Source organism: Bison bison, unplaced genomic scaffold (genome assembly GCF_000754665.1).
Source record: "Bison bison bison isolate TAMUID 2011002044 unplaced genomic scaffold, Bison_UMD1.0 scf7180017864291, whole genome shotgun sequence".
NCBI classification, from domain to species: Eukaryota; Metazoa; Chordata; class Mammalia; order Artiodactyla; family Bovidae; genus Bison; species Bison bison.
Window position 1 is genome coordinate 1,398,030 of NW_011494863.1, and position 15,858 is coordinate 1,413,887.

Here is a 15,858-nt window from a genome sequence, read left to right on the forward strand (position 1 = left end):
CACAGGGAGCTCAACTGGGTGCTCTATGACAAGCTAGAGGGTGGGATGGGGTGGGAGATGGGAGGGAGAGGGAGAGGACATATGTATACCTATGGCTGATTCATGTTGATGTATGGAAGAAACCAACATAACATTGTAAAGCAATTATCCTCCAATTAAAAATAAACTAAAAAAAAAAAAAAACCAGTATGATACAGGCACAAAAACAGAAATACAGATCAAGTGAACAAGACAAAAAGCCCAGAAATAAATCCAAGCACCTATGGTCAATTAATCTATGACAAAGGAGATAAAAATATACAATGGAGAAAAGAGTGTCTCTTCAATAAGTGGTGCTAGGAAAACTGGACAGCTACATGTAAAAAATGAAACAGAACTATTTTTAACACCATACACAAAAATAAATTCAAAACTGTAAGGCCAGACGCTATAAAACCCTAAAGAGTAAAACACAGGCAGAATACTCTATGACATAAATCGCAGTGATATCTTCTTTGAGTCACCTCCTAGAGTGATGAAAATAAAAACAAAAACAAACAAATGGGACCTAATAAACTCAACAGCTTTGCACAGCAAAGGAAACCATAAGCAAAATGAAAAGACAATCCATAGAATGGGAGAAAATATTTCCAATAATGCAACCACTGACGGATTAATCTCCAAAATATACAGAAAGCTCCAGCAGCTCAATTCAAAAATCAATCAAAAACTGGACACAAGATCTAAAATAGACAATTCTCCAAAGGAAACACACAGCATAAACAGGAAGCACATAAAAATATGCTCAGAATATATATGGAGGAAACCATGGTGTGAAAACACACACGCACTCCAATGTTCCCTGCAGTACTATCTGCAATTATAAGACATGGAAGCAACCCAAATGTTCATCAACAGAAGAATGGATAAAGAAATGTGGTGTACACACACACACACACACACACACACACAGGAATATTACTCAGACATAAAAAGGAATGAAATAATGCCATCTGCAGCAACATGAATGGAACTAGAGATTATCATACTAATGCAAGTAAGTCAAATACAAATATCAAATGATATCATTCATATGTGGAATGTAATTTTTAAAAAATGATAGAAATGAACTTAATTACAAAACAGAAACAGACTTACAGATTATCTGATTAAACAGATATCCAGATATACAAACATTTTACAAATATAGTTACCAAAAGGGAAATGTGGTGGGGAGGGATAATTAGGAGCTTGATATTAACATACATGCAGTATTATTTATAAGACAGATAAATCAACAAGAACCTACTGTATACATTATGAACTACTCAATATTCTGTGATAACCAATACGAGAAAAGAATCTGAAAAATAATGAATATAACTGAATGACTTTACTGTACACCCAAACTAACACAACCTTATAAATCAGCTCTACTCCAATAAAATGTTTTAAATAAACAAATAAATAAGTACACTCAAAGATGTAACAACAGAACTGACAGACGGAAACACTGTGAGAAAAAAAGGAAATTAAAAAAGAAATGAAGGCTTCCCTGCTGGCTCAGTGATAAAGAATCTGCCTGCCAATGCAGCAGACATGGGTTGGATCCCTGATCTGGGAAGATCCCATATACCACAGAACAACTAAGCCCGGGCACCACACTGCTGAGTCTGTGCTCTAGAGCCCGAGAGCTGCAACTACTGAAGCCCTTAGGCTCTAAAGCCCATGCTCCACAACAAGAAAAGCCACGGCAATGAGAAGCCAGCAACTGCAACTGGAGAGTAGTCTCTGCTCACTGCAACTAGAGAAAAAGTCTGCACAGCAACAAAGACTCAGCACAGCCAAAAATAAATAAATTAAAAAAAAAAAAAGAAGTGAGCTGGAATTTCCCTGGCAGTCCAGTGGCTAACTCACCATTTTCAATGCAGAGGATATGGGATCAATCCCTGGCTGGGGAACTAAAATACTACACACGTCTCCTGACTAAGCCACCAGGAAGCCCACTGGATCTTATTAATCATAATGTATCAATATTCCTTCAACTGAAACAAATATACTACACAAATTCAAGATATAAAAGGAGGAGACTGGGGAGGAAGAATGTGAGAGCTCTTGGTACTTTCTGCTCAGTTTTCTTTTAAACTAAAAGTTATGCTCTAAAAAATAAAAGTCTATTAATTAAAATAAAGCAGGTTGAGAACACGTTAAAAGCATACAGGAGATCCCCTGATAAAAACCTACAGAATATTATCAAAAATTAATATACACTGAGTGATACTGCTGCATCTTAGTACTATACTATTCATGCTCCCCTTACCAACTACTATATTCTTTAAGTCCTTCTTTCCTTTTCTCTTCCAGTGCCCATATTAAAAGTATTATGCAAGCTCTGGGCTAAGCTATTTGCACCCAAAGTCCCTCTGAGAACTCTCTTATTTTCAAGGCTTAAACTTGGCTGTCTTAGCAGTAAAGAATCCACCTGCAATGCAGTAGACACAGGTTTAATGCCTGGGTCAGGAAGATTCCCTGGAGAAGGAAATGGCAATCCACATCAATACTTTTGCCTGAGAAATCCCATGGACAGAGGAGCCTGGTAGGCTACAGTCCATGGGGTCACAAGAGTTGGTCATGGCTTTAACGACTAAACCACCACAAACTTGGCTAATGAATCTCAAAATAGTACAAATCCCTACCACCTGCACTATCATCTAATGGTCACTTCCACTTATATTTTCCACATTTCCTCAAATTCAACAAGTCCCAAATTAAACTCATTTTATCTACCCAGGCCAACACTGCCTACAATCAGGTTTCCCCATTTCAAATGCAGTCTCTATCAATAATGTCACCATTTGCCCACTCACCTAAGTCCCAAACCTACAGCTATTCTCTGTGTCCCCATATTCCCAATTTATCTCCAAGGCTCATCACTTTCTTTCACCCTCTTCCTCTCCATCCCACTTCTTCCACCTTAATTATGCCCTTATTACTATACTCCTGAATTACTTCAAGAATTTCCTACCTATATTCCCTAATTAAACTCCCTAATTCTTCTTAAATATTTTACATAATTCTCATGTAGCTAGCCCTGAACTGTTGGACACTGCAATGATTACTGTTCATGATTTTAGCAGATGCTACTGGTTGGCTATCCAATATCTGTTCTTCTTTGTTGACAGAGCCCCAGTTTTGTCTGGGTAGCCTGCACTGTTGAGTGACTCCGGGAGGTGAATCCTGCAGTAAATCTTGGTCTTTCCTAATTATGGCAGTTCCAACCCCCAAGATTTAAGCCAAGCATGTAGCTCAGCTCTTGTTGTGAAGTATGAGAGATGGTCCTTTTGATGACTTCAAGGAAAGATTTCTTTGCTCACAAAAAGTGACACAAAAAAACATGATAACTTTCTAACTCTGGATGTTGTCACATCTGAATGAAATCCTTGGAATTCCTGCAACCAATCTCAAGATGAAGCTGGCAAACACAGCGGGGAGGGCAGAGGCAAGAATACTTTAAAAAGTGGAACTAAAGCCCAAAATACAGTCCCTGAGGAAGACTAATAGGCACAATATGGACAGATCTCAGAAGTATTAAGCTTAATCAAAGAAGCCACAAAAGGAGTATATACTATAATGATTCTACTTATATATTCTATATAAAGTTCTAAAACAGGCAAAACTAATCTACAGCGATAGAAATCTGACTATCAGTTGCCCAGGGCAGGATTTAGGGGAGTGCGTTGACTAAAGCAAGGAAGAACATTTTAGAGAGATGAAAATGTTCTATATCATGATTGGAATGTAATCACCACTTTGTCAAAATTCACCCAACTCTACTCTTAAAATGAATGCATTTTACTATATGTAAGTTATAGCTCAATAAAGTTGATTTAAGAAAGATAGACAGTTAGTACTATGGTATGTCAGATGGTTTAAAGTGGCAGGAGAAAAATAAAGCCAAGGAAAAAAAAAGAGTACACAAGGCAAGTAGGTGGGAGGTGAAGTATGCATTACCAATTTTAAACTGGGCGGTCATAAGAGTGGATATACATGTATGTATAACTGATTCACTTCGCTATACTGCAGAAAGTAACACAACATTGTAATTAACTATGTATCAATTTTTAAAAATTTAATATATTGATAAATAACTAACTAGGGTAGTCACAAAAGGTCTCAATGCCTACTTAGTACAGACTGAAGGAAGGGAAGTTATAAGCCATACAGACATCTGGAAGAAAGATCTATATTTTAAAAGAATCACTCTCGGACTTTCTTGATGGTGCAGTGCTTAAGACTCCCCCTGCCAATGCAAGGGACATGGGTTCGATCCCTGGTTGGGGAAGACTTCACATGCCAGAGGGCAATTAAGCCCAGTGCATCACAACTACTGAGCCTGTGTGCTACAATTACTGAAGCCCTGTGCCCTGGAGCCCGTGCTCTGCAACTAGAGAAGCCACCACAATGGGAAGCCCACAGACTGCAACTAGAGAGTAGCCCCTGCTTGCCTCAACTAGAGAAAGCCTGAAAGCAGCAACAAAGACCCAGCACAGCCTAAAAATTAATTAAAAAAAAAAAGAATCACTCTGGCTACACAGTTGAGAAAAGCTATAATGTGGTAAGGATGGAAGCAGGAAACCCATTTAAGAGAAAACTGCAATCTAGTGACAGTTTAGACCAACTTGGTAACAAGTAATGTGCAGATTCTAGACAAAATTTAGACAGTCTTTGCTAACGGACTGAACTTAAGACTAAAAGAGAGGAGTCAAGGATGAGCCAAGATTTAGAAGAACTAAAAGGAAAGAAAATGCATTTGCTGAAATGAGAAAGACTGAAGAAGGAACTGGTTAATTTGTAAATAATAAGAATTTTGTGTGGAGTCCCATCCCAAGATCACAGTAGCAAGGCCTCGTACCAAGGCCATAGATGCAGAGCCCAAAACCAAGGTCACCGCTGAAGTTGAATGAGCCCCTTTGTAACCACTGCCTGCCAAAAGCCCCGCTGATCATTACCAGCCAGCTTCCTGACTCCAAATTAGGCAAAAATGCCACTCCAGTACTCACCCTATAGCACCCTAACCAATTACCTAATGCCATCCTTCCAGTAGGATTCTTCTTTGTCCTGAGGCTATAAAAATTGGGTACTTAAACCGTGAAAAGCGACAGCTCTCCCTGAGCCGGCCTGTTGTTCTCACAGCGGGCTCTCCCTGGTGTGTCACAAAGTTGGCATTTGCAATGCTCCTCACTATCTCTGCTCTTTGTTTTCAATAAATTCACTCCTTTCTGAAATACTCTGTGTCTGGAAATTCTTTTCCAACTCGTCAACCCTATTCAGACTGCCACAACATTTTGGACTTCCCTGGTGGCACACTGGAAAGAAATCCACCTGTGAAGGCGGGTGACAAGGGTTCAATCCCTGGAGCAGGAAGATTCCACATGCCATGGAGCAACTGAGCCTATGTGCCACAACTACTGAGCCTGTGCTCTAGTGTCTGTGCTCTACAACAAGAGAAGCCACTGCAATCAGAAGCCTGCACACCAAAACAAAGGGTGGCCCCCGTTCGCCGCAACTAGAGAAAGCCCGTGAAAAGCAATGAAGACTCAGCGCAGCCAAAAATACACAAAATTTTAAATAATAATAACATTTTTATTTTAGTCAAGTTAGTTTTGAGATGCCTATTAGCCCATCAAAAAGAAATGTAAAGGAAGGAGGTAGATATATCCAAGTCTGGAGTTCAGGGAAGGGAAGATAAAATTCTGGGAGTTGTCAGAATACAAAAAAGCATTTAAAGAGATAAGCCTGGATGAGATCACTAAGAAACTGACTATATATAAGAAAAGAGAAAAAAAATCCAAAGGCTGAGATGAGCCCAAATAATATTTGGAAATGGGAAAGAAAAGGAAACAGTGAAGGAGACTGAGAAGGAATGGCCAGTGAAATTGAAGGAAAACTAACAGGCAGTATCCTAGAAGCCATGGGAAAAAAGCACATAAAGGAAAGAAATATAAACTGGACTAAATGCTACTGATAAGTTAAATAAGATGAGGATTGGGAATTCACTGGAATTATTTTTAAAAATCATGGTTCCATCAGGAACCCAATTTCATGTAAACATTCCTTGTTCTAGATGAGTAACTCATATACTGACAGGTTCAATCTGTACTAGTTAAAAACCACTGTGTATTTTTAAATCAAAGTATTACTCCAAAATTAGAAACAGTAGTATGCTAATCTATTTTAAACATGACACTTATTTTTGGTCACTACTTGGTATTCTAAGCATTCTGGTAAATAATCACCTCTGATGTTTACCACTTTTACTCTGGCCTCATCAAAACCTAAACATTTTCACACATAAGCATCGAGCTATGCTATAAATTTTTCCAAGATGTGATCTTTATTTCACTCGTAGGTTAAAATATAACACTGGATAAACTAGAATCACCAGATAATAAAAAATGAGTACTGAAGAACACAAACAGAAGACTATTGGTGCAAAAGCAGAAAGTCACAGAGAAACATAAACACAATTTGGTACAAGCACAAAAGAGTTACACACATATAGGATGCATACTATGGTCCAAATCTTTTTACCCTAAGCCAAACAATGTAAAAGGCTTTGCTTAGGCCAGTTATGCTCTTACCTATTTAAAGATACATTTTCAATACTGTGCTCCTGCTGCTGTGAAATTTTGATGCAAGAATATTTCAAGTCCTCAAAGGGTAGCCCTTCAAAGCCAAAGGGTAGTGTTTTCCAAGTAATCTGGTTCATTTCAAGGTAACTGATCTTAGAACAAGAGTTGGTAATGAGCGTTTCTGGTCAGAACAACGAGATAACGTTCTCCCAGAATGTCCATTCAAACCTAAATTCTAAAAATAAAGTGGGCATGCATTCTTCACAAAACCACAGGCACTAATGGTGCATGCAACACAATGCAATCCTAATTATTCTATCTGGGCAAAAGACATTTGCAATTCACAGCAATTCCTGACAAAACTAATAAATTAAAAAAACACCAATAAGTCATTACTTATATATTCATATATATGGACTGGCTCTTACCTTTTAAGCCAGTTTTTTTTTTCTAGTTCTTTTTTGGATGTTTCATTAAGCAGATTATGTTCCTTGACCTGACCATATCAGTCTTCTCTCAAACAGATTAGATAACAAGTTGTTCCTAAATTTGCCACTATGAGATAAGTGACAGCTAAAATCAGAAAATCCTTGGTACAGCTTAAAATTGATTGTTTTTTACTTCAGAGAAATTCAACCTGATTTAAGTCAGTTACAGCACCCAAATCCCCAAGGACAAAGTAACAAAGTTCAAGATTACTGCTAGCTTTATTTTTATTTACATAGGAACAACAAGGTAATTTTTTTCACCCTTCCCTCAGTTAACTACATTAATTTCGTGCTTAATCACCAACTGGAATACACTGTACCACAATCCTCTCATGTTGCTGATTAATTACTTTCATGCAACAAAAACAGATGGGGAAAAAAAAGGCAGGCTTTTTGGTGTCAGGAGATGGCAGAAGCAAACTCCTCCAAGTAACGGTTAACAAAATCAATCAATTACATTTACCTTTTCTCAACAAGTTCTAGCATAAATGAACCAACCCTACAACAAAGACACATTAAATAAAATTTTTATTTCAGTATGTTTGTACATCCCAAGGTAAGTGTACAAACTCTCTCTTTTTTTTTTTTTTTTTACAATAAACTCCTAATTAACACAACATTTTGGAAATTAATTTCCAGTGTTTCAATGAGATTGTTTGGATCTTAGAGGACATGGGAGGGGAAGAAGGGAGAGAATTATTAAAACTACTCTTTCTGCAGAAGAAACATAGCTATGTCATTCCTACGCAAATGTTTGTTAACTTCTCCTGGCATAAAAACAGTGATGTCATTCTACACACCAGTCAGAAGACTTATAATGAACACCAAGTTTTTAAATCACTGACAGCTTAAGAAAATTAAGACTATGACTCAGAAATCTCCTCTCCCTAGAGTATCACATCTGTGGAAGAGGAGACTATGCCCAGCTGGGGTTATATACATACTCAACATCAACAAAACTGAAGTCATTTTCCCCTGCACAACAGAAAGAGTTGTTTTTCCCCATTAGAACTCTGAGAAATGAAAGCCATGACTTTATACAGCTCTGTTTAAAAACACAAGAAGGGTGGTTCATATTCTATTAGGAAAAGCAGCTCAACATTAAAACTCCTCTTCCTTTTAAAATAAAACCTAAAAAATGATTCAATTTCTTCTTACCTCTGAAAATTATTTTATCTTTGCTTCATTTTCTCTGCTCTAAAATACAGACTAACACCTTTAAAGACAGTATATAAAGGAGCTTATAAATTTGAATTTGCAATGTGACCCTCACACCAAAAGTAGACTGCATTTTTTCTCTCCAACAGTAAGCATAAAATATCTAAACTTGGTTCTAGTGAGACTATTATTACTATAATATCAATAATACTTAACAATGTCTATTACACCAAGATTTGTGGTTTCTCTCCTAATGTATTAGGAATAAAATATAATGCAACTTATCTTCAGCTTTAAAATTACCTCAAATTGACTGGAATATCAACTCTACATAAAGTAAAACGGCTGCAAAACTTAAGACAGCCTGGTTATATCCCTTTTGACTAATATTTAATATATCTAAACCAAGAGCAACTGCAAATGTTTCATCTTGACTTTTCTAAACGTTACAATCCAAATTACAAGTCAACATTCAAGCTAAAAATTAAAATCAAAACAAAAACATAACATTCTAAACAAAGGGCAGTTCAACCAAACTGTCACAGTTCAGATTTCTACATCATAATTAGTTGAAAATCTGTTCAATTATTTGGATTTTTTTTTAAATTTTGTTACCCATCAGAAATATACCTACTGTTTTCATTTTCTACCTGTGCCACATTTATCTTAAGTTTTATACTTGTGGATTTTTCAACCACCAGAGATCAACCATCAAATTACTTCAACAAGTAGAAATAGCAACACCGCTCCCAAACAGCAATTTCTGCATTGCTAGACACTTATCTAGTTGGTAGATTTATACCATTGTTCATTCTTAGTTCCTTAAATGTAAAAAATATCCACAGAATGGTGGCATACCTCTAAATTAGTTTAAATATGGTACAAAGTTATTTTTAGTTAGGTTCAAGTTTTACAAAGGCACTAATCATTCTTCTCAAAGGCTAATCTACTCAAGTTCCTCTCATTAAAGAAATATAAAGCTTAATTTATCTCTTTTGGAAAGAAGAAGTGTTATTAATGTAATGCTCAAGCACAAAGATATTAGAATAATGGACCTAATATCAAATCAGAGTCTGGATCATACCTATTGTTAATAAAAATAAATTTGACCTTTATTCTAATGATGGTCCTTTCAAACATTAGTATGACTAAATGTCATTTATATGCACTTTCAGATGTAATACTAACTCTGAAAAATATTCTTATTTCTACTATGCAAAGGAAAATGGAAGAAAACTACCATAAATAATTACAAGCTGGCTTTTATTCACACACACAAAAAAAAACTACAAGAAACATTCATGTAATATTTATTTGAGATCTGTGTCTATTCCTTCCTTGCATGCTAGAAAGATGAAAAGACAAACACGTCCAACTATTCAGACACATCATTCCACAGTTGTAACTTTCATCATAGTTCTCAAAGCAGTATGGTGAGGTCAGCTCACAAACAGCTTAAGTAGCAAAACTAGAAATTGGTGGTAGTAGTATCAGGCTACATAACAGCCCCTCCAAAGAATATGAAGTAAGAGAACTAAAATGTGCTGGCAACATGCCAAGAGACTAGATGGACGATAACTTTTGAGCAACGAATATGCAGAGTTTACAGTATACAGCAATTCATTATCTCTTACCCTGTAGCTTGATTTTCTTTGTTTTAACCTGAAAATAGCCATAAATAAAAGATATTTAACACTACCAGTTTTCTCCATACTCATGACTGGGAAAGGCATCTGGGCTTGAAATGACTTTGTAAACTAAATGCACACTCTAAAATGAAAAATATGACTTCCATCCTATGTAAGCATAAGCAAGGTAAAATATACAATTATACCAGTATTACTCTGCACAGAACAGCCTTTACTCTCCAAGGATTATACTGCCCTCAGCGTAATCCTAAAGGCTTGGGGTTTTTCTATATTGTCAATGCTGACTATCTCTGCAACCGGTTGGCATTTAGAATTAGTCAATCTTCTCAAAAGATTTAATAAGGAATTAATTCTGTCAGATTAGAGGACATAATTTTGGTCAGAAACAATTCCTTTGACCTTACTCAAAATATGTTAACTTTAAAATTTTCTACTTTATTGAATCATATATTTAAAAAGCATAATAAACTTCAATTCTTAAGTCTCTGACACTTACTAAACATTTCCTTTCTAAAGGACCAAAAGAAAATGCAGTTATTTTAGCCAACAGAATTATATTCAATTCAAACCAACACACATTTAACACACATTTTGTGCCAGACATTATACTGAGGACTGAGGAAACAAAGATAAATATGTATATGGTCTTTGACAATCTAGTTGGGGAGACCAGACCATTTCAAACTCAATCAGGTTCTGCCCGCTACCCTCATGCCACCACCCACATGCTCTACTAGCTACAGGAACGTGTTAGTAAATCTGCCAGGGAAGATGGAAAACTCTTCAGAGAAGATAAGCTCTGTCTTAAAGGATGTGAATTTCAGGAGGAAAAGTGGGATACTGCAGGCCAAGAAGGACAGAAGGAGCAAAACCAAGAAAACACAAAAACATGGCATGTGCGAGGAAGCCCATGTGACGAGGGTAGGGTAACAATTCTGGGTACATGAGCCACTCCCCTTCTTCCTTCAGCCCATGACAGACCTCACTGATCAATTAAAGCATGTTTAAGCCCACATGAGACTCAAACTCAACAGGTAACTCAAAACCAATGAAAAGAAGTAAGTCCATGAGATGAATTTATGTGCTATCCTCAGCCTGGGAATAGAAAGTGGTAGGATTTGAGGCTAGAAGGGTAAATTAAGGACAGATTATGAATGACTATGAATGCTAGGCTAACAAGTTTAGATTTTATCCTGTGGGCAACCAAGGATGAACAAAAGATTTTATGAAAAATAATGACATAATCATATCTGGCAGATGTGTGAAGAAAGCATTTAAACCAACACAATAAGGGCAGAAAGAACAGTTCAGAAGCTATTGCTTCTTAGTCCAGGCAAGAGGCCTGAATTTCAGCAATGGTAAAACTGCAGGTTCTAAAACCAAAATGTAATGTTTTAGATTTTATAATTCTTGGTTTTAAAACAACAGTTTGAGAAAAATTAGCATTCTAATTAGAATTCCCTAACAATTTTCAAAAAGGAAAAGAAAAGACAAATTAAGGTAAAGACTAGAGTTAAAGAAGAGTATCATTGTGATTCACTTCTTTAACTCTAGTCTTTACCTTAATTTGTCTTTTCTTTCACAATGATACTCAAGATTACTCAAGACTATAAATTCAGAAATAGCTATTTCAGGCTTAGCATCAAGAAAGAGAACATCCTCATGACCAGACTAATACTCAGCAAGTCTTTTCCTCCTGAGGGCACTAACACTCTAGCCAAACAACAAATACAACTTACCTTACATGCCCCTACAAACTCCAGTGAGATGCACAAAGTACAAAAGACAAATTTAAAACCAAAGTTTAAAACCGTGTAGATATTCCACATTATCTAAACACTTAAAGCTACTTACTTCTTTTAAGAAACATAATTCACATGAAATAAATCTTTTGGAAATACTACTGTTCTACCATTAACTAATTCATATCCCAGCCTTTAAACTCTAAAATTCTTTGAGTGGAATACAACCAATAAGTAGCACTTTGGGCACTAAGCAAAAAAAGGCAACTTGCCTACCATCTCTGCAGAATGTTTAGTAAATGAAATTATTCTATTAAAAATTAAAACTTCACTATAGATTGGGCTTCTCTGGTGGCTCACTGGTAGAATCCGCCCGCCAGTGCAGAAGACACAGGTTCAATCCCTGGTCCCAGAAGATCCCATACGCCATGGAGCAGCTAAGCCTGTGAGCCACAACTATTGGGCCTGTACCCTAGAGCCCGGGAACCACAACTACGGAAGACTGTGCACCCTAGAGCCCGTGCTCTGCAACAAGAGAAGCCACCACCACAAGAAGCCAGAGCGCTGCAACCAGAGTAGCCCCTGCTCCCCAAAACTAGAGCGCGCCAGCGTGTAGAAACAAAGACCCAGCAAAGCCAAAAAAAAAAAAAAAATTATTAAAAAAAAAAAAATTCACTATAGATCAAAAGACCAAAGAGTTTTTCTTTTCAGGAGAGAGAAATTCTTTAACAGCAGCAAGCAAAGGCTAATGTAATGATGTGAAACCGAAGCACAACATGTTAACAAGCATGCTATAAAAGCTACCATTACCGTTTTAAGACCTAAGGATATTCATAACAAAGATAAAATTATCCTGCAGTGAATGCCAACAATGCACTTCATGCTACACAGACACATATTCAAGGGTTCTACTTTGTTTTCATCCCAATTCTTTTGTGTCCCAGTAACAAACTCTCAAATTGGAATTTTCTTCCTTTTAAAACAAGCTAAAATGAAAAAATGGACTCCAACAATAAGATTTTGTTTACTTATCCATGCTGTTTATTCTCAGAGAGCAAATCAGATGAACAGTTTATCATAATTTACCTCTGTTTCAAACCAATATGGATTAGCCAGTCATGAGCAGAGTCTATTTCTCATGATGTCATTCTAAAGCCATCAGTAAATGTTACACATGCCGTGCTTCCTTCAAATCAATCACAAAACAAATCATCCTAGACTGAGGTCAAATTCCTTTCCAACTAAAGGAGCTCCAAACTTAAGTAATGGTCCACTTACTAAGTAATATTCAAAGACCAAATTCCAGAAAAACCCTTCTCTTGTACCTCCTCCACTTAAAAAAAAAAAAATCAGTCTCCTTTTAGCTCAGTGTAATGGAATGTGACCTGCAGTTAAGGGCTTTTCCATTCCCATTTACCGCTTAGAGAACATGAAGCAGATGTATTCTCCCTCAGAATGGCAATATAGTTTTTAAAAGAAAAAAAAAGTGAAGTGCAGGTGGTTAATCATATAATAAGAATTAGAACGAACACGGTAAGCTGACTTACTAGATTTCTCATGTTTGACAGAATGAGTATATTTAAATAGACAACTGAATATTTATTTTTGTTTTACAACCTGATCAGACATCTAAGATTCATGACTTGTGTGACTATTAATAATCAGGTTGGGAAGAAGAGGTTAAAACTACAACTACTTAAAAAAAAATCTTCACACACAAAACTACTATAAACATCTTTTCACAACAAATCATATTTTTACCATTGAAGTTACACACATAAGTACCTAAGTATGGAGAGAAGAACATGGAATAAATATTTTTAAAATATACTTCAAAGTTTAAGATTAAACACATCTACCTGGAATTCAGTTTCTCATTTAAAAGAAAAAAGATATTGACCTAGTGTTCTTTAAAGCTACTATGATACTTTAATCCAAGTTGTAAAGTGAACAAATTCTATGACTTAATTCAGATAAACTTCTTTCAGGATAACCCCCTTAAGGATATACTTTACTTACATTCGTCCTACACCTTCATACATGTTAGTCTCATCTACCAAAGTCATAATCTCTGTATCTGTAAGATGTGCATGCTTTTTCGTTCTGTTCAGCTGTTCAATCTGTACATCTGCAAGCTTCACCTTCTGTTGAGTGTCAATAACTTTGGCTTGAAGCTCTGTGAAAGCCTAAAAAGAAATGTCCTTGATTTAGTAGGTGCAATATTTTACAGTAAATGTTTAAATCAAATCTATTAAAATGAAGCCTGCTAAACAGAAAAAGCTGTGAAATTTAGCTGTGAAATTCAGCAAACATCTCAAAGCCAGTCTGCTAAAAACTTGAGCCCTGAACAATTCAGTGATTAGAAGCACTGACCCTCCGTGCAGTTGAAAATCCAAGTATAATTTATAGTTGACTCTCCATATTGCAGTTCCTCTGTATCCCTGGTTCTACATTTGTTGATTCACCCAACTACATATCATGTATTACTCTAGTATTTACTATTTTAAAAATCTGTGTACAACTGGATCCCTGCAGTTTAAACCAATGCTGTTCAAGAGTCAACTGTACTGAACTTACCCAGTCCTCAGAAGATGCAACCTATCTGAAGAAGCTGAACAAAGGCATGGTAAATAATAACCATATCAAGTAGTAGGTACCCAAGGAGTAATAAAAGCTCTAAAGGCAAAAATCAGAAACCCAGAGACCCAAATCAAGAACCATAAATGTAACAACTCACCACATCTGTACTACTCAAGATTATTTAAAGCACTTTCCCACACTTGTTCAAAATATTAACATGTGAAAATTAATATGAGAATACTGACATGTAATAAATGTCTCATTTTCTCTTTTCAATAATCCTGAGTTAAGGATGGCAGATTCATCAGCACAGTTTACAAATTAACTAAACATTTTGAAGAGATATAAATGACCTTCACAGGGCTGAACAACTACTAGCTCAGAAACCAAGTACTTAACTTCTTCTGACCGCTAGTTACTGAATCTTTCTACTCTACTATCCACAGTAATATTCAGAAAATGAATATTTTAAGAGAAAGACACAAAAAATTCAAAGCATTGATAAAAGAACTGCATCATAATCTTCATATGTACACAATAAGCCAAATTTGACTTCTGAGTACTCTTAACTCAAAAGGTTTTCGATACTTCTGAAGTGCCTAGAATGATTTTCACATGCTGTCAAATTCTGACTTAATAATAACACCTGTGGCTGCAATACATGGCAAAACGCTACTAAACTTTTATTCTGACTTTGTTCTCACCTACTAGTAAGGTTTCAAAAGATTTATCTAAAGGGGAGAGGAGGTACCCAAAGTTTAGTCTCCATCCCTCTCCTCCCCCCAAAATTATAAACATATTAAAAGACCTTTAAACAAGTTTCTTCTGTAATTTTATTGGTTGCCAAAACTACCCAATTTAAGTCTGTAATTATTTTCTTAGTTTGCATTCACTGTCCATAGGTTTCCCAGCAACAGATTCAAATAATATTGAGGGGTAAGTCCATTCACAGCTGTATTCTATTGTTAGCTCTCACTAAACCCTAACTTAAATTTGAACTTCTAACAGAAAAAAAAGGTAAACTTTTAAAACACTTTAAGACACAGTTTGCTAAGGAAGCTAGTATATTGTTAAAGCTGAGATAATACAGCACTAGAGAGCACCGTAAGGAGTAAAGGTACAAGTTCCAAACAAAACGCAATACACACACACACAAATCCTCAGAGCAATAATACACTGCTTCATCTATTAAGTGGAAGAGCTACTTCAACTGTCTTATTTCTCATGCAAAGGTTGATCACAAGACAGTCTTAAACAAAATTTGCTCTTCTAACCTCAAGTAGTGGTCAAAAGGTGTGAAGTGAGGCAGAGAATGCAGTATTCTAGAACCAAGCTTGGGCTGAATCTTCTGTTAAACTGTTTCCTTTTCTAGAAAAGTATTGGTTTAAAGTAGATGAAGTCTAGGCTCCTTTCCAATCCCCATTCTCCCTCCCTTCGCCAAAAAAAAGGATATGCTTTTGAGCCGGTAGTGGTGTTAGAATCCTGACAACTCTTAAGTGGTGAAAACGTTTCTGTGTAACACATTTCTAGGCAATTGTTTGAAGAGAGAAACTCAATTCCTTCTGATACCAATTTTATCTGGAAAACTTTGACTTGCTTCTTCTTTGACAAGTCTTTAAAAACGGGGGGG

General features: G+C 36.2%; 1 protein-coding gene across 2 annotated transcripts in view; it reads right to left on the reverse strand.

Annotated features, from left to right (window-relative positions):
- Nucleotides 1-15,858, reverse strand: part of PFDN1 (prefoldin subunit 1) — a 74,651-nt gene that overhangs the window by 58,100 nt on the left and 693 nt on the right. For both annotated transcript variants that reach the window (XM_010850346.1, XM_010850347.1), the window contains exon 2: nt 13,668-13,834. In XM_010850346.1, coding sequence (XP_010848648.1) covers nt 13,668-13,834 — 167 coding nt within the window. The remainder of the gene's footprint in view (nt 1-13,667; nt 13,835-15,858) is intronic.